The following is a 27110-nucleotide window of genomic DNA, read 5'->3' as shown; positions in this document are numbered from 1 at the left end:
ATGCAGCAAAAAATTGGAATTCTCTCCCCAACTGGATCCGCGCAGAACCCTGTCATCTTAAGTTTCGAAAGGCACTTAAAACTATTCTTTTTCCCAAGGACCCCTAATTATTGGTTTCATCCTCAGTTTGCTTTTTGTTCTATTTTCTGTTAGCGCTGGGACGCTTTCGGGCAGCCATGCGCTTTATAAATCTAATTTCAATTTCAATTTATTGCAAAGTGGAATATTCTGCTGTAGCTTTTTCCATTGATTTCAGACTGAAAATGAATGATTATGAGTAAAATTAAGTGCCGCAAAAATGCCGCTAAATTTCCATATTTGTGCCGCTAAATTTGCTAATCCATGCCGCTATATCCTGGGGGGTCTGTATAAGCCAATAGGTCCTGTGCAAATGCAATAGGAGATAAATAAAGGCACGCCGACTTAAAAGAGTTAAGCCAATAGGACCCTGTGCAAATGCTAAAGGAGATAAATAAAGGCACGCCGACTTAAAAGAGCGCACTTGGCGAAGTGTGCCAGTGCAGACTACCTCAAAGGGACAGCACACCACTGCCAGCTCGAATGATGCCAAAGACATTCAACGTTGAGCCACATTGTAGAGGTAATGTGGCCTTCCAAGATGGCTGCCGCATAACACCATATTTGCAAGTCTCCTTTCTGTAGCGACTGCAACGTTTCTCTTCTTTTTGACACGTATTTTCACCTTCCTTTTGGTATTATAGGGATGTGGTCCCATTCCAACATGGTCGCTGACCCAACACGTGGTGACGTCTCTCAAGCGCAAGCCATGACCTAATGGCGAACATCGATATGAAAGTAGGCGGGGCTTACAGAGTGAGCGCAGCCAATGGCGCGGGAAGAAGGAAGAGAGGCGGGTGCTTAAGAAACTCGTACAGGCCGGGATGGCGGGTGAGTGAGGATGGAGTAGAAAGCGCACCTGGGGTGACCCCTGGCACGCGGCTGCAGTCCAGGGGGAATGTGATTGGTCGTTGCCTGGGCACCTCATCATCTGGGCACTCGGTGCAGGGATGTGATTGGTGTAGGTTACTTTGACGTGTTTCAGTTGTTTATGGACCACGCCATACTGCAGCATCGTCTCCTTCATGTTTACCCCCACTTCATTCCGGCTCTCAACAGATGGTCTGCTTTCACAGCACAGTCTGCGGACCCCAGGGTGAGGACCGTTTCTTTGGAAAGAGGGATAATCAAAGAGGTTCAAGCATTTAATTGCTGCAGCTGTAAAAGACAAGAGTGCAGAATCCCTGGGCCCCAAGGCTCCCCAAGAGAGCGGTCCTTCCCACCCATGGCAATGCCCCTAGATTCTGGGGTCCATGCTGGAGGACCTCCTTCCTCTCTGCAGGTTTGTGCTGTGCATGCTGGGACTGGTAGTTCTTATTTTATAGTAGGATGCACAAGACTAGTAGTCCAAGGATGTAAAGCTGAAAACTGCCCAGGGTGACATTCTAGCGCATGGGCCTGAGAAACGTGAGAGCTCAGGCATCCTGCTCTTTACCAGCACTGACCCAGGCTCTTTTATCACTAATTCACCCCAGCTTTAGAGGCACCTGCAACATAAATGTCAGGTGCCTGCTGCTTCCCACTCTCTCCACCAGTCTCATTTTGCAGTTCCTCCCTTCGGCCACCTACAGAATATACATAATTTTCCGGTCCTACTACTTCCTTTTACCTCTAGCCCAGCTCCTTCCATGTAGTCCCATGCGGTGCTCACTCCATCCTTATTAATATAACACTCAGTTGCTTTAAACCTCCATCATAGACTCTAATCGCTGCAGCGAAGGTAGAAGGTCCAGGGGTCCCAGGTCTATATCTTACCTTCTTAAAAATTCAAACGACGGAGGAGCCGTACTTGAAGCTCTGGACCACGAAAGCTTTATAAGACAGTTGAGGTTAAGTGCGAGCATACGTTCCTTCCTTTTAAATAATAATTCATTCAACACGGATAAATCCTTGTTATCTTTGTACTGTGATGGCAGAGTCTGTTACTGCATATTTCATCCATTCATCTCTTAATTAGTCCATTTCACTCTTATTGTAGGTTTGTAAAACTTTATTGAACAAGAAACCAGGGCAGCCAACACATGTTTCACCCTCTATGGCGAATAACGCCAGGGCTTTCTCAAGGCTAAGCAATTTACCACATCATTCTTTTACTTTTTGCTACAGAAGATATCGCAATGTTGTTGATGCACATCCAATTTTTCTTTAGAGTAGAAGTCAGAATCCAACGAAGTCCTCCGGATAATCCGGTGTTTGGCAGTGAAATTTCTGCGAGGCAGAGATGATTCAGTTCTTTATAGGTTGAAGTAGCAAAGGTTTTGCGAGAGAGGATTTTCTTGTCAACATTTTGCATCTTACACAAAGGTCGAGACAGGACAACAAATAGGTTTTGTTACATTTTTATGTGACATCAGGTGTGTTTTTGTGTGTAGGGGACTTGTGTCACGAGTCACTCCAACAGATGCTCAACAAACATTTGTTTTCCTCGCCCATACTGTGCTAGATTCTATGGATACTGGGTATACACCCAAGTGGTGACTCCTGTCCCTATGACCGGGCCATGACACAACTAACAGTTAATGGCAGCTGATTAATACTCATGAGGTGCTGGCTTTGTCTGTGTGTGTAAATCTGAGTAGTCTTTCTTGACTAGACCCCATGAATCCTGCTGACTACATGTGATGTTCATGAGTAGTTATTGGGTACAAGATATGCAGGGTAACCATATGTGTTTCTGTCTCCCTGCGCTGTTCCTTCCCCAACTCATCATAATTGCAAGTGTATGTATCTGAATTGAATTCACATGAACCCTGAATGTGTTATGACTGTCTATGTTTACCCTCCTTGGAAGAAGTCAGCTCCATCTAGTCAGCAAGTGGTCCCTGAGATACAACACGTTGTGAAAGAGCAGTAGACAAAGGCGTGACGAGGGCCACACACCTACACAAAATAGATGAACTCCATGCCTTGCCCCACATCCTGTGACTGAGCTGTTGATGAAGCAAGAGCCCAGTAACAGTCCCACATTGGCCAGCGGGCTGTCCACCTCTAGTCTATAAAATAAAGGGGACATTATAGGATCCTTGATGGCCCCAAGAAATTAAGGTAACAGTCCTTTTTTGGTAGCTGGTTACCTATAACTAGACAACACCTAAAGAAAAATGCTCTTTTTAATGGTGCATTCCCACTGGAACATTCAGGACAATTTTAAATGTGGGCGCTTTCTTGCTCAGAGGTTAACCTCCACGTTTCTGAATACAAGCTAACTTGCTTTATTGTGAGTTCACCTTTTTACTAGGAAGATCACTGTACATCTGTGCAGAGATATAATCTGGCATCTGGGACAGGATAATGTGGCTGTCTACCCCAGGAGAGTAGGCAATTCACACCTGGACGGAGTAAGAGATTTTGATGCTGCTACCTGAAGCGAGTAGGAGATGAAGTACTTGGCAGATTGCCATATGTTATCTCCGAGCCTGAGTCTAGCTCTCCATTGTGCTGCTGAGACTATATAGACCAGAGATCTGCAACCACAGACCAACATGCCTTTGATTCTAACTTTTGAGTGAGTCATGGGATGTGTGGACAGAGTTAAGATCTAGTTGACACAGAATGCAAGTGAATGCTCTCCAACTTCGGTGTGGCAATCATCCATATGTGATCATGTGGGTGAGGGCCCAGGAGCCTATGCACCTGTAGCCTCCACATCCTTTCATGTGTTGCTTCTGATGCACAATTAATCAAACAATCAAGGTTTTGTAATGGTGAGTGAAGAGTTGAGTATGATGCAGAGGTTGCATGTGTGATCTGTTGGGGTGTGTGGGTATACCCAGTGTGGGGTCCCCCCAGGTGTCGACCCAGGCGGAGGGGGTGGATCTGAGGATGAGGACTTCTGTTTTCTCAGAGTTGAGCTTCAGGCAGCTGTTGCTCATCCAGGTTGTGACGGCTTTTATTCCTTCTTGGAAGTTGCACCTGGTGATGTTGAGTTCCTTGATGAGGGAGAGGATTTATTTTATTTATTTTATTTTGAAAGTTTTATATAGCGCGGACAAGATCCTTGCGGATATCAGAGCGCTTTACATAGAAAAGTACATGAGGGATCATGGTTCAGATGAGAGAAACAATACATCGTCAGACAAATAAATCAAAAGAAGCAATCAGTACAGTCAGGTAAATCATGCATAGGGTGCAATATGATCTGTGCATCAAAAACAGGTAGAGGTATAATACTGCAGTAAAAGGCATACATTCACTAGTTGATGATAATCTAAAATAGGCCATTTCTTAGGGTGCTATATGATCTAATGATCGGAGTATTATAAACAAGTTCACTCGCTATGCTATATGGGCTAACTATCGGTGCATTAGAAGTGGTTGGAGGTATGATACTGCAAAGTGGAAGACATTCGCTAATTATTATTAGCCTATGAGGGTTTCTAATGAGGGTTCCCTAGGGTGAGTTCGAGTGGTGAGAAAGACTAGTCCAGCATGGCCGACAAAGAGAGGGAGAGACCAGTCTAAGATGGCAGCCAAAAAGCAAGGATTCCAGAGTTTGGTTTCTCTTTCTACTCTGGGGATGTCGAATTAGTCCATCTTCCATGTTGATTGAGGGGGGGAGCAGAGTTCAGCTTCTATGCTGCTGGATGGTGGCTTATCTCTGTTTTGCTGCTCCCTGACCGCGTTGGTATGTAGCTTCATGGTGGTCAGGGGGGCGATTTATGGTTCCAGCTTTACGGCCCCAGCCAGGTTGACAATGGAGAGTGAAAAGCCCGCGAAAATAACAGCCACATAGAAGTCCGGGCACAGCGTAAAAAAGCCTGCATGAATGTATGATATGAAGTGAGTGCATGTCGTTGCCCTTCGCGTCGCCCCTGAGGCTGTTTAAATAATTTTGTGCGCTGTATTCCGTGCAGAGAGTGAAAAGACCTGCATGGAAGCCTCCCGCCCAAAAGGCTGACATTGTCGCACCGGAGCCGCTCCAGATGCCCCCATTCGGTACTCACCGAACCACTGGACGGCGACGGGGGGGGGGGGGGGGGGGGTATCTGTCTTCCGTCGAGTCACTGCTGAAAACACATCCCGGGGCACACCGGAGCCGCTCCAGACACCGACCGCTCCGTCTTGAAACCTTCCTTGGAGGGGGGGGCGCTTGTTCACCCGCGCCGGTTCAGCCGACGCTGACCCCCTTCCTCAGCGTCACCGATCCTGTGCTGCCGAGGGTGCCCGCCCAATCATGAGTTGGGTGTCATCGGCATAGGCGACTATGTTGAGCCTGTGGTTTCTAACGATGGTTGTGAGGAGGGCCATGTAGATGTTGAAGAGTGTGGGGCTTTGGGAGGATCCTTGGGGTACTCCACATATGATCTCTGTCGGTTCTGAGAGGAAGGGTGGTAGTCTTATGCTCTGTGTTCTGCCTGAGAGAAAGGATCGTATCCAGTCTATGGCTTTTCCTTGGATGCCGGCGTCGTGGAGTCTGTTGGCTAGAGTGTGGTGGGAGACGGTGTCGAAGGCTACTGTTGGGACCAGAAGGATGAGGGCTGCCATGTGGCCTTTGTCGAGGAGGATGCGGATGTCGCCGGTATCGGCGAGGAAGGCAGTCTCGTGCTGTGGCTGCTGGGGAATCTGGATTGAAAGATGTTTAGGTTGTTGTTTGTTTCTATGAAGTGTGCTAGCTGGGTGTTGACTGCCTTGTCAATGACTTTAGCCGCAAAAGGAAGCAGTGAGATGGGCCTAAAGTTCTTGAGGTATGTTGGGCCTGCAGAGGGCTTCTTTAGTAGGGGGTTGACTTCGGCCTGCTTCCAGTTGTCGGGGAATGTGGTTGTGTCGAGGGAGCAATAGGTAGTTCGGTGTAGCTGGGGTGCGATGGCAGTGGCAGCCCTGTGGAAGATGTCGGGCGGGCAGTAGGTAGAAGGTTCTCTGGAGTAGATGCTCTTCCTTGTCTTGAAGGTGTCTTCTGTGATGAGAGGGGTCCAGGTGAAAAGGTTCTGTTGTGTGCCGTCGGTGGGGGTGGGAGTTTAGGTGGTGCCGTGATCTTGGTCATCGAAGTTGTCATAGAGCATCTTGATTTTGAGGTGAAAGAAGGATCTGAGTTTGTTGCAGAGTTCTTGGGAGGGAGGGACTTCGGTTGTTTTGCTGTTGGGTTTGGCGAATTCCTGTATGATGGGGAAGAGTTCCACGGAGTTGTGGGCGTTGGAGATGATTCTGACTTGGATGACGTTTTTCTTTGTTGATTTGACAAGTTGCTTCAGCCCCATGTTCGTGAGGTTCTCCAGGAGGGGGGTGGTTTTGGGATCGGTGTAGTTGTTCAAGTCTCTGAGTAGTATGGAGGCAAGGGCATGGGGTGCGATGTGGTCAGCGATTTACGTTGGTGAAGGGGGTGCAGGGTCCAGAAGGTCTGTAGGCGAGTGTTCCGCCAAGCATCCTTCTGGGGTTGGGTTGATCTGGAAGTGGATGTGTTCCATGGGGGGCGAGGCGTCCTCTGTGTTGGTGGTTGTCAGTCGGAGTGAGCTCTTGTGGACAATGGTGAGGTCTCCTCCTGGGTGGCTGGGGCGGTCTTTTCTCAGGCCCATGTATCCGTTGCGGATGGCGCTTGCAATGTCTGATGCAGAGCAGGCGCTAGTCCAGGTCTCTGAGGACTGCGACGTCTGGCACGTGAGTGTTGAGGAAGTCCCAGGTTCCTACGGCATGTCTGTGCAGGGAGCGTACGTTGAGGAGGATGCAGCTTAGTGGTTTGTGTGCATTGGCGTCCGGTGGTTTGGGGGGTAGCTGCCGGTGTCCAGAGGTGGGTAAGGGTGTGGGGGCAGTGTCGGTAGGAGATCGGGCCTTGGGTGTTGCTCGGTGCCGAGAGCTGGCAGTTGTTGTTGCGTCCAGGGTTGACTGCACTGATTAGCTAATTAAGATGGTTGAAGCGGAAGATCTGGACCGTGTGAGTCTTCATTAGAACTTGCGAGTCTTTGTAAGACTTATTTCAAGGCTCATGCACCTTCACCTGTGCAAGACAGAATTCCAGAATACACCTTCATTGCCTTGTTCAAAAATATATGCATTACAGAAAGCAAAAAGTAATTAGTTATTAAATTAAGAATTAGCATCAATAAAATAGTCAAGACAGTTTTGCAACAGGACTGCCATAAGGTTAACCTCTGAAGGAAGCCCAATGATTGAACTAAGTATTAAGCAAATAGACTAGCGAAGTGTCTGCCCCCAAAGAAATAAGGTAGCTTCTATAATGTTTTCAGACAATTGAAACACACAAATTCATAGGATGACATTATGTACATGGACTTTTCTTATATGATACTCTTCCATTGCAGCCAATCAATTTATTAATTCACAATCACTAAACACATCTACTTCCAAATGAGTGAGATTGTTTAAACAAATACATGCTCTAACTACAAAGAGGAAATAGACATGAAATGAAACTGCACAATGAGCTTCTTCTGCATATTTAAAGCCAGGGACTTAACCGTGTAAATTAATACTTTTAATTGTAGTGGAGGGAAACTAATAAAATGTTATTTACCAAGTTAAGAACGCAGAGACCGTGATTTGCTTCTGATTAAAATGATTTTCTGAAAGAGAACAAACACACAAGCGTGCTTAGCTTCTGCATAGTAGCAAATTAAGGAAATATTTTGACACCTTATTTAACACAGCTTTACAATGGTTTGTTTTGCTAATGAAGAAAACACATGCAGGAAACGATGGCATGTTACAAAGGAAAATCCTGAACACTGCTTTCTCGAGTGTAACGCAAATACTAATTTACAGACTTTGTTTAGCCATCTTTTTCAATGATTTCACTGAAATGGAAAAACGTTCAAGCCTACAGAAAGAGGCGTTGCTCAGATTAAATAATCATGCACTATTATTCTGCAGATGCAAATAGTTGTCAGTGCAAACTAAATGAGGCCTATTCAGCTTATTCGAAATTATTCATCATTTCGAATTATTAAAAACTCTTCTACCCTGCTGACCCCTTTGTACTAGGGCAAGGAGGCACCCACCCTGGCTTGAGGTATGACAGTCTCTATCTAGAATCAGCAACTCTGCGATTTGTTCTGCTCCTAACATAAGTAAGTCTGAAGCCGCGAGAGCCAGCATCTCTCGAAGCTCAACCCCACATCTGAGATCTTCTGGCTGTGATCAGTGCAAGATAAGGAGACTTTAGCTGAAAAAATGGATGTTTGAGCAACTTGAGCCACTTCTGATTGCAAGCCATCTGCAAACCTGAAACTGTGTTTTGGTTAAACATTGGCTTTATTCTAACGCTATTGCACAGGAATATAGAACCCCTGCCGTAAGCAGTAGATAGAGAATATCCACAGCATCCTTCTCATAGCGGTTAGTGCAGTTGATAAAGTTACTAACCAGTCTGATACTTGACACAAATATTAATCTCTTTATACATAAACTGCACCAGTCTGTGCAACAAATTCATTGTGAGGAATCCAAGTGCTAACTGAAGCTAGACGTTCTACCCACTAAGCATGGGCGAATTTTGCGAATCTCGCGTTCGCGAATTTTGCGGATTTGCGAACTCGCAATTCGCAAAATTCGCGAAGTTGCGGATTTTTTTTTTGTGTTCGCGCGGGTTTCTGCCAGTTCGCGAGGGTTTTGTACAATGTCGCAAACGCGAACTTACCTGTCGGGTCGCAAGTTTTGCGAACTTGTTGTTTCTACGTGTCCAGCCTGTTTGGGACACTCTTCTTCATCACTGCCACTCTCTGTCACCACTGCCACTCTCTGACTACTCATGCCACCCTCTGGCCCACCCATGCCACCCTCTGTTTCATCACAGCACCCTCTGGTTGTCCAGTCAGTGTACATTATTGTGGCAAAGCAAAGCACACCTTCCCTGCCTCAAGTGACCTGAATTAATTTGGGGCTGATTAATGTGTCACAGAATATTTTTTTAGCTGGCACCTGCTTCCTTAGTGCTTCCTGATTAGTGATCTTTTGCACTTGCTAAGTGCTTTCATTGTTGCAAAATTAGTTACAACACCTGCCCTGCCCCAACTGACAATAATGAATTAGGGGCTGATTAATGGATTTGAACTTCCAGCCTGGCTCCTGCTTGTCTCCCTTAGCTGTAATTCAGGACCTTTGTGGCATATGTGTAACTATTCTGAGGTTCAGAGCAGGGTCACATAATAGTTGCAAGTAGGCAACTGAACTCTGGAGGGGCCCCTCAGGAAGCACTACAGGAAATGGCTACTAATGATGAGCCTGAACTTTTGAACCTGGTAAGTAGTTTCAGTTTTGCTAAGATCGTATTTCTGCAATTTAGCGCTTATTCGCGGCGCGCGAAGTTGTACTGGGAAGCCGCGAACTCACGCGAACAGTGCGAGCAAGCCATAAAATCCGCTGCTCGCGGATTTGCGGATTTTGCGGGAGATTCGTGAATCTCGCGGATTGCAAATTTACCGAAAATCCGCGAGCGAAACGGATTTTCCGCCCATGCTTACTACCCACACCACTCTCAAAGGGTCTCCATCACTCTTCGGTGTCCCCTGAATGTCAGAGCTTATAATAGAAGTGAGTGTGCAGCAGTATCTGGTTTCTGTAGTTTCAAGGACAATCGAAGTATTGCCTTCCATAGGACCTAGAAAACCGACACTTCATTTTTATGAATCCAAGAGAGAACTTGGCGACCGATGGCGGACGGACTTGAGTCCACCTCCATTGTAGCAGGTATGGGACCGCCCGCCTGTAAGGCGATGGTCCCGCATTCCAAATCACGATGTGACCGCTACCGTGGCGGTCGCATCCAGCGATTTTACATTTCGGACGGTGCTGCTGGCTACAGCACTGGCACGGTGGTGGAAATCGCATGTTGTACATTTCTATGCACAACGTGGCAGGCACCATCCAGTGCCTGCCACCTTGTTCATGGAAATGTAGGGGGGTACGCCCCCAGTGCACATACACCCTCCCCCCACACAGAGGGGTCCCGTAACGGGCCCCCAAACCCAGCCTCCGCCAACCTTTCCATAGCAGTTCCACCGCCATTGAAAGGCTGGCTGACGCCAGCATTGTAATCTGGTGGGCGGTGCTTGCTAGGCACCGCCTCTATTTTACCCATGCCGACCGCTCTGCCAGGCAATCGTGACGATTACCTGTGGCGGAAGCGTGGAGGGCGGTCTTTGCGACCGCCGCGGTAACAAAGCGATTTCCCCCGCCATCCTAGTGTGGCAGGGGGAAATGGGAGTCAGATGGCGGAGGGACCGCCGGCCCGGCGGTGGCGGTCCTTCTGCCATCATAATGAGCCCTTGGAGGCCAGCACTAATATCTGATAGGTTTGATTTGGTCATGTATACTAAAATCGTGTCTTGTACCTTTGTTTCCTTGTCTGTTAGTGATTAGCCATCACAAGTGGTGTGAGTAGGCTAGAGTCTTCTTCAGACGTCAGTACTACAGGCTTACGTTGCCCAGTTTCGGACTGTTTCTTTCCCCCCATCTTGATGTTCTAACCCTGCTGATGCCGGTGCGTTGTGGGCATAATCAGGAGGTGGAGGCGTCTACACACAATGAAGTGCATTGTCACTGGAGGCAACGTAAAAGGTGAGATGAATTTTAGCTTGAAAGAAAACAGGCTTCCCTGAAGTTTAGGGACACCACTATGTGTGACATCATTTTCACCGTCTCTGTTAGTACATTCCTCTGACGCTTTTCATTCTTCCGAACTCCCTTCCTTTTTTCCATCCCTACCTCCCCTTCTCTTTGTTTAGCTCTAATTGTGGCATTTTTCCAAGCTGATGTGCAGTCTACCTCTGGTTCTGTGGAAGCTAGCCTTGATCGTTCTTGATATCCAGCCTCTTATCTTGCTATCTGTTTATGCCAAGATCACACATAAACTTCCATGCCATCCAGAATTTGTTTCCGGCAGGTGCGCACCCCAATGGAACATGAACTCCCATTCATTGTGCAGTAATAGCCCCCAGACATGTCCAGATTCAAGATTGTCTTCTTGATACCATTTGTGTTACGAACAATGAGCCAGATTTAAGCTGTTGAGCCACTTTTAGAACAATCAACAGGGTTGCTCACTAGAAAGCATAGTTTAAAAAGAAGAACCCTAAAAGATTTGCCTTCCCATCTTGAGACTTTAACTTAGGATGGTGAATAGTTTGGCTGCTGGTGATCAATGAATCAGGGAGTACCTAGTAAGATGCAGTTCCAGGTACACTGGGTGGGCATAATAGAAGATTCTGAACAAAATACAAAGAACTTTTGAAAGCAACCCTTTCTGACTGGGAGCCGGTGCTGCAGTTTAAGCTTGCCAGAGCTGGATTCTAATTTATGAATATATTAAGTAGTGACGTAGCTGAGACATTCTGTATGTGTTGAAGTGTTTGAAGTTTATTCATATGAAAGCATATTCGTCCACAGTGAGATGCTAACATTTGGAGTCACAAGTACTAGGGACAATTATGTGGGATCATTACTTCAGTATTTGAGGGCTTTGATATGCATCCACTTTCTGAGCCCATGCAGTGATTCTTGAAGTACCCCGGGGTCTTGATCCCCCGAACATCCAACAATATCTGAATATCATCATCATCATCATGCATAATAAAATTGAGGCCTTGGCAACACAGAGAAGAGGCAAGTGGTTTCAGACACTTTCAAATTTCTTGAGGTGAAAGGGCCAAGTCAAACCAATTGTTTCCTATCGCTAAGAAAATTGGTAAATCACTTTAAAGTCAGCCTGCTTAGAGAGATGTAAGTCAGTCAGTGAAAGAGGATCTGGTGGTCTGACAGCCACCGACAGCTCAAATAGGACCAAGGCTCCACGCCGGCTCTATAAAGGATGGTTTGGAGGTCATCTAGAACTAACGCAGTACTGAGACCAGGGCACAACCCTGACTTATGAGAACCAAGAATTTAGTTGGTCTTGCAGTTCAATAGTTACAATTTTTCCCAACAGTTTGAAGATGTAGGGGAAAAATGATATTAGGCGAAAGTTAATAGGTTCCTCAGGAGACATTTTTGAGCTGTTGACATCAGAAAAACCACTATGTCTTATGCTCACGGAAACTTGGCTCAATGAGTCTTCTAACCCAGATATTGCGGCAGCCATTCCTTCCGACTATATACTTCACGGACAGGATAGGGTATTGGGTAAGGGTGGTGGAGTCGCACTTGCAGTTCAAAGATCTTTCGCTTGTGCGATCATACCATCCTTGCCTATTTCTGGTTGCGAATCCCTCGCCTTTTCCAGCACTCTGTCCCCTCACCAATCGTTTTCTGGGCTCCTGATTTACAGACCTGGCCTGCGGGGTTCTTTCTTTGATGAGTTTCAATCAGCTGTCACCACTCTCTGCCTGGAGGTTAAACATTGTATAGTGCTAGGGGATTTTAACATCCACATGGATGTCGAGTTAGACAGTGAAGCTATCAAAATCAATGACATCACCGCCCCTTTAGGTCTAACTCCTTACATCTCGAGTGCGACTCATGACAAGGGTCACACTCTGGATCAAGTGTTTTCCACCATTCCCCTTATTACGACCTGTTCTATCCCTGTTCTCTGGTCTGACCACTCCTTGATCAGTTTTTCAATTCAGGGCAGAAGTAAATCATCCTGCATAAACTCTAACCATCCTAGGCACCCCAGTAGACCTTGCCATAAAATCACTCCCGAAAGCCTTGCTCAAGAAATGGCTGACCGAGAGGCTTGATGATCTTGCTCCACTTTCTACGCCTCGTTCATCTACCAAGCGTAGTTCGGCTCCTTGGTTCTCAGTCACTTGCTTTGGCTCGGCGTAACTGCAAGTTAGCCGAAAGACTCTGGCGGAAGCAATACGATGCGGAAGCCAAGTCCGCCTACAAATCTTCCATCAAGTCCTATCACGCCGATATTCTGGAGGCAAAAAAGAACTATTTTGCCAACAGAATTGAGTCAGCATCAAGCTCCTGTAAAGAAATCTTTACCATCGTTAAGGAGTTTGTCTCTCCTAAATCCAGCACAGTTCAGTACAAGTTTTCGGAACCTTGGGTAAAGGAGCTGGCTATTTTCTTCACTACTAAAATCAAACTGATTCAAGAATCTTTCCCTCCTTCTGTTCCCAGCTCATCTCTCACCGATTGTAATCCATCGTCCTTTTCATCTGATTCCTGCCCCGTTTTATCGGAATTTCCAGTTCTATCGGAATCTATTTCTCTGGATCTCCTACTTAGGATTAAATCAGGCTCTCCATTGGACCCCTGTCCGGCGACCTTTCTAGCCAGCAATGCCAAGATTCTGAACTCGTTAATTAATCCTGTTCTTAATCTGTCTCTGACAAGTGGCACTGTCCCGCCGGCCTGGAAGAGGGCAATGGTTGTTCCACTCTTGAAAAAACCTGGCCTTGATCCGGAGAAACATGCCAACTACAGACCCATATCTCTCCTGCCCAGTTTAGCTAAGATCGTCGAGAAGCACGTCCACTCTGTGCTCTCCTCCTTCCTTGAAGACCATGGGTTACTCCACCCTACCAGTCAGGCTTCCGCTCCAATTTGAGCACTGAGACCGCTCTATTGGAAGTAAATGAAGCCATCAAGGAAGCTCTCGACTCAGGCGGAAGAGCTATGCTGGTGGTGTTGGATCTGTCGGCGGCCTTCGACACCGTCCCTCATGAGGCCCTCTTGAGGAGACTTTACGAGATCGGTCTCAGAGGGACGGTGTTGAGCTGGCTGAGATCTTACCTAGCGGGTCGTCGGCAAGTGGTCTGGGCCCCCCCGTACTCTGACGAGGTGCCGCCGATGGATGTTGGAGTACCACAAGGGTCGGTGCTTAGCCCGACCCTCTTTAACATCTTTATGACTCCATTGGCGGTACTGGCGGAGTCTCTGGGTGCCCAGATCATATCATACGCTGACGACACCCAGCTTCTCTTCACCCGTAAAAAAGGCACGGAGTTCGACGGGGAGAGCATCCGCGGTTGCCTTGGGGCTGTCTTCGACTGGTTTCAGCGAAGCAGCCTCAAGTGCAACCCTGACAAACCGCCTTGGCAGGAATGGTGGCCAGTGAGTATGTCACCCCCTTCTTCTTCCTCCACTGTTGCTAAAAACCTTGGGATTAAAATTGACAACACCCTATCACTGAAATCCCAAATTACAGATCTCACCAGTACTTGTTTTGGTCTGTTAAAAATGCTGCGCAAATTCCTTCCTCTGCTCCCTCTGGTCCACAGGAAGCTGACGGTACAGGCTTTAATTTGTTCCAGGCTCGACTACTCCAATGTCCTTTACCTTGGTTTGCCAGACTACCTCCTGCACAAACTTCAGGTAGTCCAGAATTCCGCGGCAAGGGCCATTTTTGGCTTACCCCGCCATGCTAGGGCATCGGAGTTGCTTCTTTCCCTTCACTGGCTTCCTGTCAGGAAGCGGATTACATTTAAGGCTCTTACATTGGCCCATAAGGCACTCCATTTGGTAGGTGCCTATTACATTCAGAAACGGCTTTCTCTCTATAAGCCCACTCGATCTCTTAGATCTGAATCTCTTGGCTTGGCAACTGTTCCACCCATTAGGAGAGTCAGGATAGGTGGACGCTCATTTAAACATCTCGCCCCTAAACTGTGGAACTCCCTTCCCGTCGATCTGCGCCGCATTCCCAATCTCCTGGCCTTTAGAAAGGCCTTGAAAACATGGCTTTACAATCAATAACTGGTATGTCCCCTGCTTTACAATCAATAACTGGTATGTCCCCTGTTTCCTATCTCTCTTTTCAGCTACGGGTCAGAAAGCGCCGGGACACTCTTTGGAGTAGCCGTGCGCTATATAAGACACCCATTAACATTAACATTAACATTAACGAGGATACTTACTATCTCTGTCTGAAATTCGGGTGGAACAATCCCAGAAAGAGCGAGGCATTGACAGTACCTTAAATGAGAGGACTAAGTGAGAAAATCAAGCTCCAGGAACAAGGGAGTGCTCCAAATGAAGTGTCCAGGCTGACAGATGAACACTTCCCTTCTATTTGCTCTTTTGAATCATTTTTTACATTGACAGCAGAATAAATTCAGACTCATTGAGACCCATATAAAGTATTGTGGCTAGAGAATGAAATACTGTTTTGTTGATGTTGTTGTTTGCTGTCAATGCTCATTCCATGGCGGGGAAAGGAACGAGAGTGCTTTGTGAAATGAGGGAGAATCCTTAAAATCACAGCAAAACTGACGGGCCCTGGGTGTGTTACAGAGCCACACATTGATAGTTACTCTCTTCTTTCGCCTCCTTTATGAAGTTAATTGAAGCTACTCGCCGGCCCTCTCTCCATCCTCTTTCCTTTCTTACTTTTTCCTTTACCTTTCCTTTAATCAGATTTCTGTCTGAATCTCTTTATTTCTCTCTTACAGAGTCTGGTCTTTCCACTCCTGACCTCCAATAATTTTTTTAATCTCCCACTCCTTTATCTCTCACAGTGTCTCCTCCTCCGCACCCTCTTGTTTGTTAAAGGTTTATGCTCTGTCCCTCTCTGCAGTGCTGGGGAGGGCGATCCATTCCCTCTCCCGGATTGGAGATGAACTGTACTTCGAGCCTTTAGAAGATGGGGTAAGTACTCAGTTTGCATCAGTTTGATGTTGATGGTCGTTTTGCCTAACCCTGCTGTCTCTCTCCTTCAGGGGCTGCCATTGGAATGATGGGTGAATGTTGAGGACTCTCTTCACCTCTGTCTCTCTTCTCAGGGTCTGTCTTTGGGGAATTTATAAGATGTTTTGATGGCTAACTAAGCCGCAAGGGAAGTCCTTGTTTCAATATGGTCTTTCGGTACAAATGTCTTTCTGGTGTAGGCCTGTCTTGTGTCTAGTCTAGAGTATACCTCTGGTTGAAATGCACCTAGAACTCTGTCCTCATCATTGTCCTCAACTCTGGGTAGTTGAGAGCTATCTCTGCCCTATTTATTCTCATAGTGTGCTGTAGATGTGAGTAGGCTGAGTCTCAGAGGGCTTTGTTGTGTCCCTTCTGGAATGTTTGTATGGCAGTCCTGCAAGGTTTACAAGGACAATGTTGTTGTTGGAAATAAGTTTGTAGTCTTATCGGTTTCTGTGTAAAGTATACATTCACTTCATGTTTCGCCAATAGGCCGTCGCTCCAGAGCAGAGGCTAACTACACTGCAGACAATATCTCTTTAAATGCCATACTTTACCCAAACACTTTGTATTGCGTTGTATAATCCTTGCACGCATACCACCCACCCTGAGTTTCCTAGGATCAAAAACCTCTCACAGTTGACATACTAACTGGTATTCTGTTTGGGATTTAAAAGACCGAATCATCACTTACTTGCCTACCAACCAAACTGCAATTCAGCTGGGAGTTCAGTGTCCCGGGCAAGCTTTCGGAAAAGTGCGCTGTCTGTTTACATATTGTGACTGGTACACAAATAAGACGAATTTATTAAGACCCCCATTCCTGGGATTACACAAAGATATGCAAAGTCTTTACATTTCTTTTTTAAAATAAAACAATTTGGTAGCTATAATGAAGAAATGTAATTTCCTTTCTCATTTAAAACCCCCCAATTCATTTTAAAGAGTCACTAGTATAAGTAAAGGGACTGAAACCGTCTTTCACAAATTCTTTTTACGGTATCAAGGAAAAAAAGATTTTTTTGTAACGTTTTATATTTTCATAAAAAATAAACACAAGCCCTGTACATATGAATGAATACCAAGGGGCAAGCCTCAATCAAAATTATAAAACATGTACGTTATAGTATTACATAGCTAGACTACGATACACAACTGTACTATAGAAATTATATGTCATAGCATAGTCTATATCATGAATATTCTTATATGGACTCGCTAATCAACTGATTCTGAAAGAGGGAGTAGAAGACGTATGTAGGTAAGCCTGCAAGTAAAATAGGAAGGGAAGTTGAATAAAAAATAATGGTGTGTGGCTAGACAAGAGCAGACTGCTACAGGCATTGCATAATGTGTGTATAATGCAATGTTCACTATGTAGTGTAGACCAACCTCTTTCCATATGGTCTCAAATATGACATGAACCCCCTTTTCAGGCTCCAAAATTACTCTTTTGCATGTATGGGAGCGTATGTATTAGACCACAGTGTAGGCCATTAAATACTGAACGCTTGGTATTATCTGACGGCCACATTCGGAAAAGTTTCTGTGGCATCAGTATGGGTTTAGTACATAGTAAAAAAACATTTTTGCATTCTCGGATCTTGTGATTTTGCGAATCGCAGGGTTTGCCAGCTCGTAGTATTTTTTTTTTTTTTTTACATCTAGCGCAAGGTTTTATAAATTACAACTTATAAATCCATAACCACCTGTCTTGGTTTTTTCCTGACTCTGTAGGAACGTCTAAAGCAACTTAAATGCTGGCTTTCATACACCATTAAGTGAGATTAATGTTATTCTTTATTTAGTAGTCCTTCTTTAATTTTTTATAGTGTCCTCTACATCAACCTTTGAAGGCCCAACAGGATGTGTGTACATAGGCACCAGATACATTTAGGAGACCATTTATTGTCTAAACTTTCCACATACCTCTTATGGCAAGATTTAGGAATTTGGAGCACTTACGTTTTAGAGAGATTGAGTCTGTATCCTGAGCACTGGCTGGAAGTCTCAATAATGTTTAAATCTTGTGGTATGGACTTGCCAGAGTTTGGGAGAAGTAGTATCATTCTGTCGGTGTAGGCTAGCATGTTGATATTAGATGTCAGGAGATGTAGCTTCCAGACAGAGTACGGTCATTTCTTTGATGTATAAGTAAGGGCTCTAAAACAAGACCATGGAAAATTTGAGATACTGGACAGCCCGGAAGAGTTCCTTTTCTATAAATGAAAGGTGCTGAATATAAATCCACTGGCTGCTGACTTTTAAGGCTGAAAATGACATTGTTACTTTGAAGAAATCAACAACAGTACAGCAGCTCACACGCTGTATCAGCAGTTACTTCAGTCCGTAATAATCATCCCTGCGTTACCACCACGAAGAAAGGGGGCTGTTCGACTATGTTCATAGGCAATATACGCATATGGGATAGTATACTACACCTGTGCATTACAAGGCTGTTGTAAGTCAGTGAGGCATTCCATGACCACATAAAGGGACAAGATAGAAAGCAACGTTTTTAGAAGGGGATGGAACGCTGTGGTGGGTTGCTTTGGCCTCATAACGCACCTTGTTGGGGGTATGTTATCTCATATAATGGATGGCTACATTATGGTGCTTCTATAAAGGCCTCTGTCCAGACACAGTTCTTTCCTCTGTCAACTGACTCCCACTTCCCAGGGGTGAGGACACAAAGGGAGAAAGTGGGATAATTGCATTTGCAGCAAATTTGCTTATGCCTCTACTTGCTTGCAAAAGTTTATTATAATTGAGTAGTGATGTAATATTCTTTTTGTAATTCTATTCTGACATCAACAGAATAAATCTCTCGCTTAGGAGCTGTTTTAAAAGTGCTATGGTATTCTTAGAAGTTGAATGAACTATTAATTCCTAATGGGTTTAATAAGGAGAACTATAATAATATGATGTAATCCTTTTGATGAAATCCTCAGATTTAGATAGATGGCTGTAACCCTGTTGATATTACCAGAATTGAGCTCTAGGGACACGATTCTGTATAGTCACACTGTATTCCTTTGTAATAATTCCTTTTTAAACCATTGAATCTTTACCAAAGTAGTCACCTGTCATTACTAACTATTGCCTTATTTTTAGCCTAGTTGTATTCCGTCTCAGGAGAGTGAAGACACTAGGTGGGATGATTTACCATGGATAAAACATTTCACCCACCTACAGTTCTGCACTGTTGGACTTATAGTATCCGTCCCTCCTGTGACCACTTCTTCTTGAATTGTGTGGTCTGCTAGATTGTACACACCATCTCATGCCTCATTGTCAGCCTCTAGTGGGTATCGGCAGAGGCCTGTTATACTGTATTTCACATCAGTCTGTTGCCTAAGTCTATTTTCTACGACTAGTGAATCTAGGCTGGGCTGTTACTTGATGAAAAAGAGGCAGCTGTGAACCTTCTACTCACCCTGGTCCTTCTCTCCTGTAGCTCGCCCTGCGCACAGTCAACTCCTCGCGCTCGGCCTACGCTTGCTTCTCCTTTGCACCGCTCTTCTTCCAGCAGTATGAATCTGGCATCGGGGAGGAGCAGGATGGAGACCAACCTTTCCGCTGTAAACTTCTCATGAAGGTACTGAGGGCCTCACATCACAGACAGCCTACTTGGCCACATTACTCTTACTTCTGTCCCCCTCAGAAGCCTTTCTTTCTTTCTTCTCCCTCACCTTTTGTCCCTTCTCGTATGTTAATCGCTTGTCTTTGTTCAGCTTGATGGAATGGTGCAGGAAGGGGACAATTCCTGAGGAGTCTCCCAGGTAGATTGTGAGACTACAGAGCCCATTCAGATATCTTTTTAGGGGAAGAAGGTCCTGTTATTTATCCTCTTTCTCTCATGCCCTGTAATTTTATATTTTCGTCACTGTCCCCTCTCTTAGGCTTCCTTGCTCCGCCATTGCCCTAGCTTTTGAAACATGCTCTGCTTCTCTTCCCCGTTCTCCTTATTTCTCTGCCTCTGTCCACTCTGCCATCTCATTTGCGTTTTTTCTCTGTCTTAGCTCAATAGCTTCCTTCACCTCCTACACTTTCATTTAATATTAGTTCCCCACCTACTCTTCCCTCCGTGCTCCGCCTCTATCCCTGCCTTGTGTCTTTGCTTTGCTCGGTGCCTTACCTTACTTCTGACTCTTTTTTTAACATTAATCCTTCTACTTTTCTTCCCTGCTTATTCTGCCTCTTTACCCTTCCTCAGTTTCTCGGCTTAGTGCCTTCCTTCGCCTGATACTTTCTTTTAACCTATCCTACTGCCTCTTTTCTTTTCATGCTCTGGATCTGCCTTACCCGCCATCTCTTTTCTCTTTGTTCAGCCCCCACCCACACCCCTCTTTGGTTAGTCCCTCCCCACACCTGTCTTTGATCAGCTCCTTCCTGCACCTCTCTTTCCTAATGTAGTATCTCTTTCCTGCAGTCGGTGCTAAGTGTGTTCCGCTCCCTTGCTTCTCTGGAAAAGACGGTAGAACGCTGTCGAATCACCCTGAACCCTAAAGCCAGCCGCCTCGTCATCCAACTTCTCTGCAAGTATGGTGAGTGCCCGGGGGCAGGGTGGGAGGGGGGCTAGTTTGTCCACTGAGACCATGTACAGTCTTTCTCCATCACTCAGTCCATCACTTTCTTTTCAATTTCTCATAGCTCATTTTCAAATGGGCGTTTGTCCACCTTTATGCAACAGATTAAAACATACTAATTGAATTGCCGTTGCCACGTTTAGCAATGTTTGTTTATATATGCCACTTTAGTTATATACAGTGTACCAAGAAACACGTAGGTTGGCGAATACTGTACAGCGCCGTGCATGTGCTACAGAATATTACAAGGTATGCATAAATTTATTTATGCAAAAAATATATTAGCCCTCTCTAACAGTTTGTTAGTGATGCTTATTCCGGCGGCCACAGTACTCATTGTTCACAGAAGCCTCATGTCTGGTTTTATTTGCTTGGCTAGTAACAGAGCTGCAATCTAGAGTATATTGTCGAAAGATATACCGCCTGTTTGCTGACACACAAGGGGGGATGTTCATACTCTTGACCATGCTCGGGGAATGGACCAGACTACCCAGATTCCATGCCCTTCATTCACCCCCAGACCGGGCGACCCTCCCCTATCCTCATTAGCAAATAACGTTTTTTTGTTTGTGGTTGACTGAAGGAGTGGGGGGATCATATGTATACTGACTGATTTCATTGGTTATTCCTTCCTCACTGGGAGAAGTGGATGGCTCTTTTCTTTTCTTATTGAAAAACTGTTCTACAACTATGCATGTAACTGTTGCTGCGGGAACACGCAGTGTATGGTCCGAATTGTATGAAAAACAAAGAATTGTAATCCAGAAAAAGGCTATTGCCGAGTTTACGCCTCGGCACACCCATCTGACCTCTTTAATAACTCTTTGTTATCCCCTTCTTAAGTCTACGTATCCTCTCCCATTCTCTCTCTACCAATTCACGCTCCTTTCAGAGCCTCTCCCACAATCCCACTAAAGATGGCAAGTCTGTGCTCTCCTGCATAGAGCCATGACTGCTGCATACACTAAAGATGGCTGCTATGTGCTGTGCTGCATATAGTGATGATCGCTGCACACACTAAAGATGGTGGTTCTGTGCTCTCCTGCATAGAGCCATGATCGCTGCACACACTAAAGATGGCGACTCTGTGCTCTGCATAGAGCCATGATCGCTGCACACACTAAAGATGGCGGCTCTGTGTTCTCCTGCATAGAGCCATGATCCCTGCATGCCTCAGTTGAACCAACCTATTCCACGCTCAGCAGGGAACTGCACAACCAGCGACTTTCATCTGAATTTGAACCAGAACTCCAGACTGGGCAAGCGGAAGGGAAGTGGACTTAAGGGCTGGAACTGAGAGGTGTCTACATAAAACTGTTAATCACCATAAGGACTACGTACTTACACCATGGTTGGGAAAGGGGCCTTCATTTCGGAGCACATTACCTCTACTTCCAGGCTTCTCCCTCTCATGAGCGGGGTGAGAATGTGGACAACTTCTTTACTTGGAGGATACTTTATGCATATAATTCCCTGAAAGAAGGGGAGCCTTGGGAGCCCAAGAGTCAAACGTTTTCTGAGGTGTTCGGGAGTCCAGTGAATTTGCAACCTTGCTGCCTATTTTTAAGGCCAAGGGTTATGCCGCCATTGCTGTAATGCTCGTTTCTGCTATGGTTGCCTTGGCAAGGAAGAGTACGGTAGCTTCCACTACCCTGTCTACTAGGTGAGGAAGACTAGTAGGAGTTCCATACACTGCGCTAGAAGAACAAGACTGGTATGGCTTTTGTCTGGCCCAGAAGAGGGAGACTAGGATGGTTTCCACTACCGAGTCCCTCAGCTGAGGGAGCTTGACTGGCTTCTTTTGACTAGACAGCTTGGTAGTAGATGAGGGCTAGGCCATGTGACCACTCTGTCCTAGGTGAAGGTGAAGGTGTAGGTATCGGACACCATTAAATTTATAACGGACGACGGCAAGAAGGCAGTCTTGATTCTTTTAGACTTGTCTGACGCATTTGATTCCATCTCACAGAACATCCTGCTAGCCAGACTGAGATCTTGTGGCATATCCGACTCCGCATTGGCAAGGATTACATCTTTCCTGTCAAAAAGAAAGCAGGTGATCTCACTGGGATCTTACCTCTCACCAGCACGTACCTTTTCTACTGGTGTGCCACAGGGGGCTTCTTTAAGTCCACTTTTATTTAATATATACATGGCCCCTCTTATTTAGTTGATTTCGACCTATGGGATCGAAATCACATCGTATGCCGACGATACTCAATTGATTCTGTCATTAGACAAGAATTCTACCGATGCGGAAGAAAATTACAAATCTTGTTTTACAGCAGTTATAAAATGGATGAAAGAACCATCTCTGCTGTAACTGACAAAACAAATTCCACCCATCGGTAAAAACAACTTTTTTCAACCAAAGGACTGGTGGCCAGATAATACCACAGCCCACCCCCCCCCCCCCCCCCCCCCCCCATCGACTGTAGAGGTTGCCAAAAATCTAGGCATGTGGTTTGATTCTTCCCTTTCGTTTAAACCCCATGTCCTGAAGATAACCTGGACTTGTTTTGGGCTTATAAACACCTTGAGAACGTTTTTCAATCTGATTCCGTTGGCCGCAAAGAAAACAGTGGCAGTGGCTCTCATACAATCGCGGCTGGACTACTGTAATAGTCTCCTTGCAGGAATCAATAAAACTATCCTGAGGAGACTACAGGTAGTCCAGCACGCTGCAGCTCGACTCGTTTTAGGGCTGCCGCGCAGGGCGTCGGGCTCGGCTGCCCTGAAGACTCTCCACTGGCTTCCTGTCCATAAAATAATTCTGTTTAAACTAATATTGACGACTTTTAGAGCACATCGTCATTTGGTCCGGACATATATCTCTCAGCAAGATTCAGGCCTTATACGACAGTAAGAACATTGAGATATAGTGCTGCTAGCCTGCTCAAGGTGCCGGGCTTTAAACTGGTTACTAGAGGAGGGAGATCAGCTACCGTACTGGGAGCAAAGGCCTGGAACCGTATGCCAAAGGAACTTCGAGTAATCGTACAGGAGGGGCAGTTCAGAAAAGCATTAAAGACATGGATCTTTGGAATATCTGATGTCTGCTGTCTAGACCTTATCTAGGTCTTGTTCTATACAACTGATCCTTGTCATTTACAGCGCCAGGAGACTCCGGTAGGAGTGACAGTTGCGCTATAGAAGACCCACTTTTCATTTCAAGGTGAGTCATATTGTGTGCAAGGCTGAGTAAGAGTAGAATGACCCCTACTCCTCCCTGCCTGCTAATGTCTGAATACACTCCTGGCTTTTTGGGACTTGGATATATATATATAACGTCCTCCATGACACAGATATAATATATATTCTGTGTCATGGAGGACGTTATTCTCCAGCATTCCTGATCAATCGTTTTTCTAGGAAAAAGAAGTCCCAGCTCCTAAAAAAAGTTTCAGCTCAGTAAGTGTTATGAACCCTCCCCTAATGCGGCTGGTGAAGTGCTTTTCGTAAGTAGACGGAGTCGCAGAGGATGTTCCACATAATAGACCAGACTTTCCTCTTAGTCATCCAAAGTACTTAATACCCCCGCGCCTCACTTTACTTTCATTACACAACCGCTCTGGCTGCTTCTTCTGCTTCTTCTCCGCTTTAGTCGCAGCCTTCCCTTTATATTTCTGTTACTCTCTAATGCTCCCTTTGTCTCACCTGACTTTCTTGTCATTGCAGGAGTGACGAAGACCCACAACCTCTCCTTCCAGGAATCGGAGTCCCTGCAGGCCGTTTTTGCCAAGGACACATGTCTCAATGTACTTTCTGCACCAGCCAAGTATGTAGGTTTGTGTAGGGATGGGGAAGATAACCAGGGCATAGGATGAAGGGACCCTGAGGAGAGGCAGGGAGTAGAACGGGCGAAAAGGAGGCCCTTTGTAGCTATTTATTTGAGGTTAATATCGCGCAGAGCATGTATAGGTTGACTTTGGACGACTTAAAATGTGTGTTATATGTAAAGCACAGTGGTTAACTATAGTATTCATATTACCAGTGTAGGAGATTGCATTTTAGAACAATGGTGGTTGTATTGTATACTTTTCACCAAAAGAATGTCCTTTCAGTGATGTATTTGTAGGTTCCTCTAAAACTAGGGGATAGCAACAAAAAGGCAACTAACAGTGGGTGGGGAGTACGTAAGTTTGTGGTGGTGGTACTCGCCAGGGCAAAGATCTCGAGAGGTTTTGTAAGTATAACCAACCCGTTGTTATGGGTGGGAAGGGAAAAAGACCCTTTTTTTTTAATAGCCCTCACTCACTCTAATAGTGGCATGCTTCATCATAGTCCTCACCTCGACTGCTAAAAGTCGGGGTGGGCTCAACCGTGTTTCAGGGAGCAATCTGTTTGAAGCACTTTTTCAAACAGATACTGGTCATCCTTTTTTTTTCCAACGGTCAGTTGCATCTTATGAATTTGCATTAGTGTTGTGCGATGTCAGATGTTACTGTTCTGAATTCCCTTTTCAGATAGAAATCTTCTTTTTCAGTTTTTCAACAGTTTACTACAGAACGTTGTAGCTCTTGGGCCTTGATTGCATTTTTCAAAGATGTACAACAGGCATACCAAAGATTGTTATGCTAATTGCAGTGACTTGGATCTCGGTAGTGTTGCTATATATCACCTAATTTTATGTATTTTTATGCACAGTATTTTGTGATGTGCTTAGTTTTGAATCCCTTATTCAGCTGCTAGTTTTGCTTCTTATCCTATTTGAGTCGGCCCATTAGGGGCTGTTACTCCGACCTCAGGCTTCTTGCACGTTGATCATGCAAAGTTGGCAATAGAAAGTAAGATATTTGTTCTCCTTCATCGCTTGCGGCATGCGATGCATATGGCCTGTGGCCCAGCTCACTCCCCATTAACACAGTCCTTGTCCCCTCTGTTTCCAGGGTACTGGTGGATGCTGTGGTCCATTTCCCACCGATGCTGGCGGAGGTGACGCTTGCCCCGAGCCGCTCTGGAAAAGTTCTCTTTAGAAACTACCTGGAAGAAGAGACGGGTGAGAGAAAGCGGAAGTACAATTCTGTGAAGTATAAAGAGGGAGCACACAGAAATCTGGACAGTGGAAAACTGGTGTAGAAGGAGAATGCAAGTCAACACAGTGGGCAGCATGGACCATATAATGGTCTTAAGGATGGTAGAACGAACAGAGATGAAGCGAGACGAGGGAGTGTGTCACGAACCAGTCCTGACCCCTGGTACTTCCTAGCACAGGGTGTGTTTCTCTCCTGATTATATTATTTCTTCTACCATAAGTGAATGGAATTAGTTTCCAAATACCCGAGATCTTAAAAAAAATGTTTGAAACCCCCATCAGAAACCTGCAATTACTAAACAGCGCACGCAGTGCCTGCGTCTGTAGCCCCTGGTTTCCTTTGTAAATATTTACACTGTTCTGTCTATTGATGAGAAGTGACTTGTTGGGGCATACAAAAGGCTGGACTGGTCATCAGTAAAACGGTTAGGGATGTTTTCCTCCGATGCTATGAAAAAATCCCTTCTTATGGGAGGTATCGGATTCACGCAGGAGCACACATTTGTGTGGCCTAGATAGGCATCCTTGTGTGTCTGGTGCATTCCTTGACTGAGCTCAGAAAAATGTTTCTATGATGTATGAGTGCTGAACGTGTCCTGAGCTCATGGCTCAAAAGGTTCTCTGTCTTATTTACTTTTGTTGTCGCTCCTCTCCGTGTGGACCAGGAGTCCAGATTCACTCAGTTGAATGCCAGAGGTTCTCCCAGTCTCTCTGAGCCAAGGTGCTATGTAGGTTGGTGTGATGCTACTCTTTCCTGCTTAGATTTAATGTTGAGTCTGCCTAGCATCAATGTGTGGTCCGATTTAAAGAGGGTAGATTGGTAGCCGCCTTCATCCCGGGACAACACACAACAACTGTGGCCAGGAGATGGTGCACCATTCGGAAGAGAGTGCCTGGGCTCAGCGATCGTCCGGAGGCGGACACACCTGCTTACAGATTCCCATTAAGGGCTCCGTGATGGTCCAGAGGCAGGCACACCTACATACAGATTCCCATTAAGGGCTCAGCGATGGTCCTGAGGCGGGCTCACCTGCTTACAGATTCCCATTGAGGGCTCAGTGATGGTCCTGAGGCAGGCTCACCTGCGTACAGATTCCCATTAAAGGCTCAGCGATGGTCCTGAGGCGGGCTCACTTGCATACAGATTCCCATTAAGGGCTCGGCGATGGTCCTGAGACGGGCACACCAGCATACAGATTCCCATTAAGGGCTCGGCGATGGTCCTGAGACGGGCACACCTGCATACAGATTCCCATGGAGGGCTCAGCGATGGTCCCATAGCAGGCACACCTGCATACAGATTCCCATTAAGGGCTCAGCGATGGTCCAGAGGCGGGCTCACCTGCGTACAGGTTCCAATTGAGGGCTCAGCGATGGTCCAGAGGCGGGCTCACCTGCATACAGATTCCCATTAAGGGCTCTGCGATGGTCCTGAGACTGACTCACCTGCGTACAGATTGCCATTAGGGCTCAGCGATGGTCCTGAGGCGGGCTCACCTACATACAGATTCCCGTTAAGGGCTCGGCGATGGTCCTGAGACGGGCTCACCTGTATACAGATTCCCATTAAGGGCTCAGTGACGGTCCCGAGGCGGGCACACCTACATACAGATTCCCATTAAGGGCTCAGCGATGGTCCTGAGACTGGCACACCTGCATACAGATTCCCATTGAGGGCTCGGCGATGGTCCTGAGACGGGCACACCTGCATACATATTCCAGTTGAGGGCTGAGCGATGGTCCTGAGGCAGGCACACCTGCATACAGATTCCCATTGAGGGCTCAGCGATGGTCCAGAGGCGGGCTCACCTGCATACAGATTGCCATTAGAGCTCAGCGATGGTCCTGAGGCGGGCTCACCTGTATACAGATTCCCATTAAGG

General features: G+C 46.0%; 1 protein-coding gene across 4 annotated transcripts in view; it reads left to right on the top strand.

The window, feature by feature from the left end:
- The first annotated feature begins 734 nt into the window (after window positions 1-734).
- RAD9A (RAD9 checkpoint clamp component A) overlaps window positions 735-27110 on the top strand; it is a 70004-nt gene continuing 43628 nt past the window's right edge. Inside the window, exons 1-7 of one of the 4 annotated variants that reach the window (XM_086953261.1) lie at window positions 735-909; window positions 10380-10584; window positions 15494-15564; window positions 19061-19201; window positions 20036-20150; window positions 23871-23970; window positions 25082-25191. In XM_086953261.1, the coding sequence (XP_086809387.1) occupies window positions 10551-10584; window positions 15494-15564; window positions 19061-19201; window positions 20036-20150; window positions 23871-23970; window positions 25082-25191 (571 nt within the window). In that variant the 5' untranslated portion in view covers window positions 735-909; window positions 10380-10550. Of the gene's footprint in view, window positions 1361-10379; window positions 10585-15493; window positions 15565-19060; window positions 19202-20035; window positions 20151-23870; window positions 23971-25081; window positions 25192-27110 lie in introns of all 4 variants that reach the window. The other 3 variants (XM_086953262.1, XM_086953260.1, XM_086953263.1) reach the window with 3 other exon arrangements.

Source organism: Lissotriton vulgaris, chromosome 1_2 (genome assembly GCF_964263255.1).
Source record: "Lissotriton vulgaris chromosome 1_2, aLisVul1.2, whole genome shotgun sequence".
In the NCBI taxonomy this organism is placed as follows: Eukaryota; Metazoa; Chordata; class Amphibia; order Caudata; family Salamandridae; genus Lissotriton; species Lissotriton vulgaris.
The sequence above is the reverse complement of the archived record's forward strand: the minus strand, read 5'-3'. Positions and strand labels throughout refer to the sequence as shown.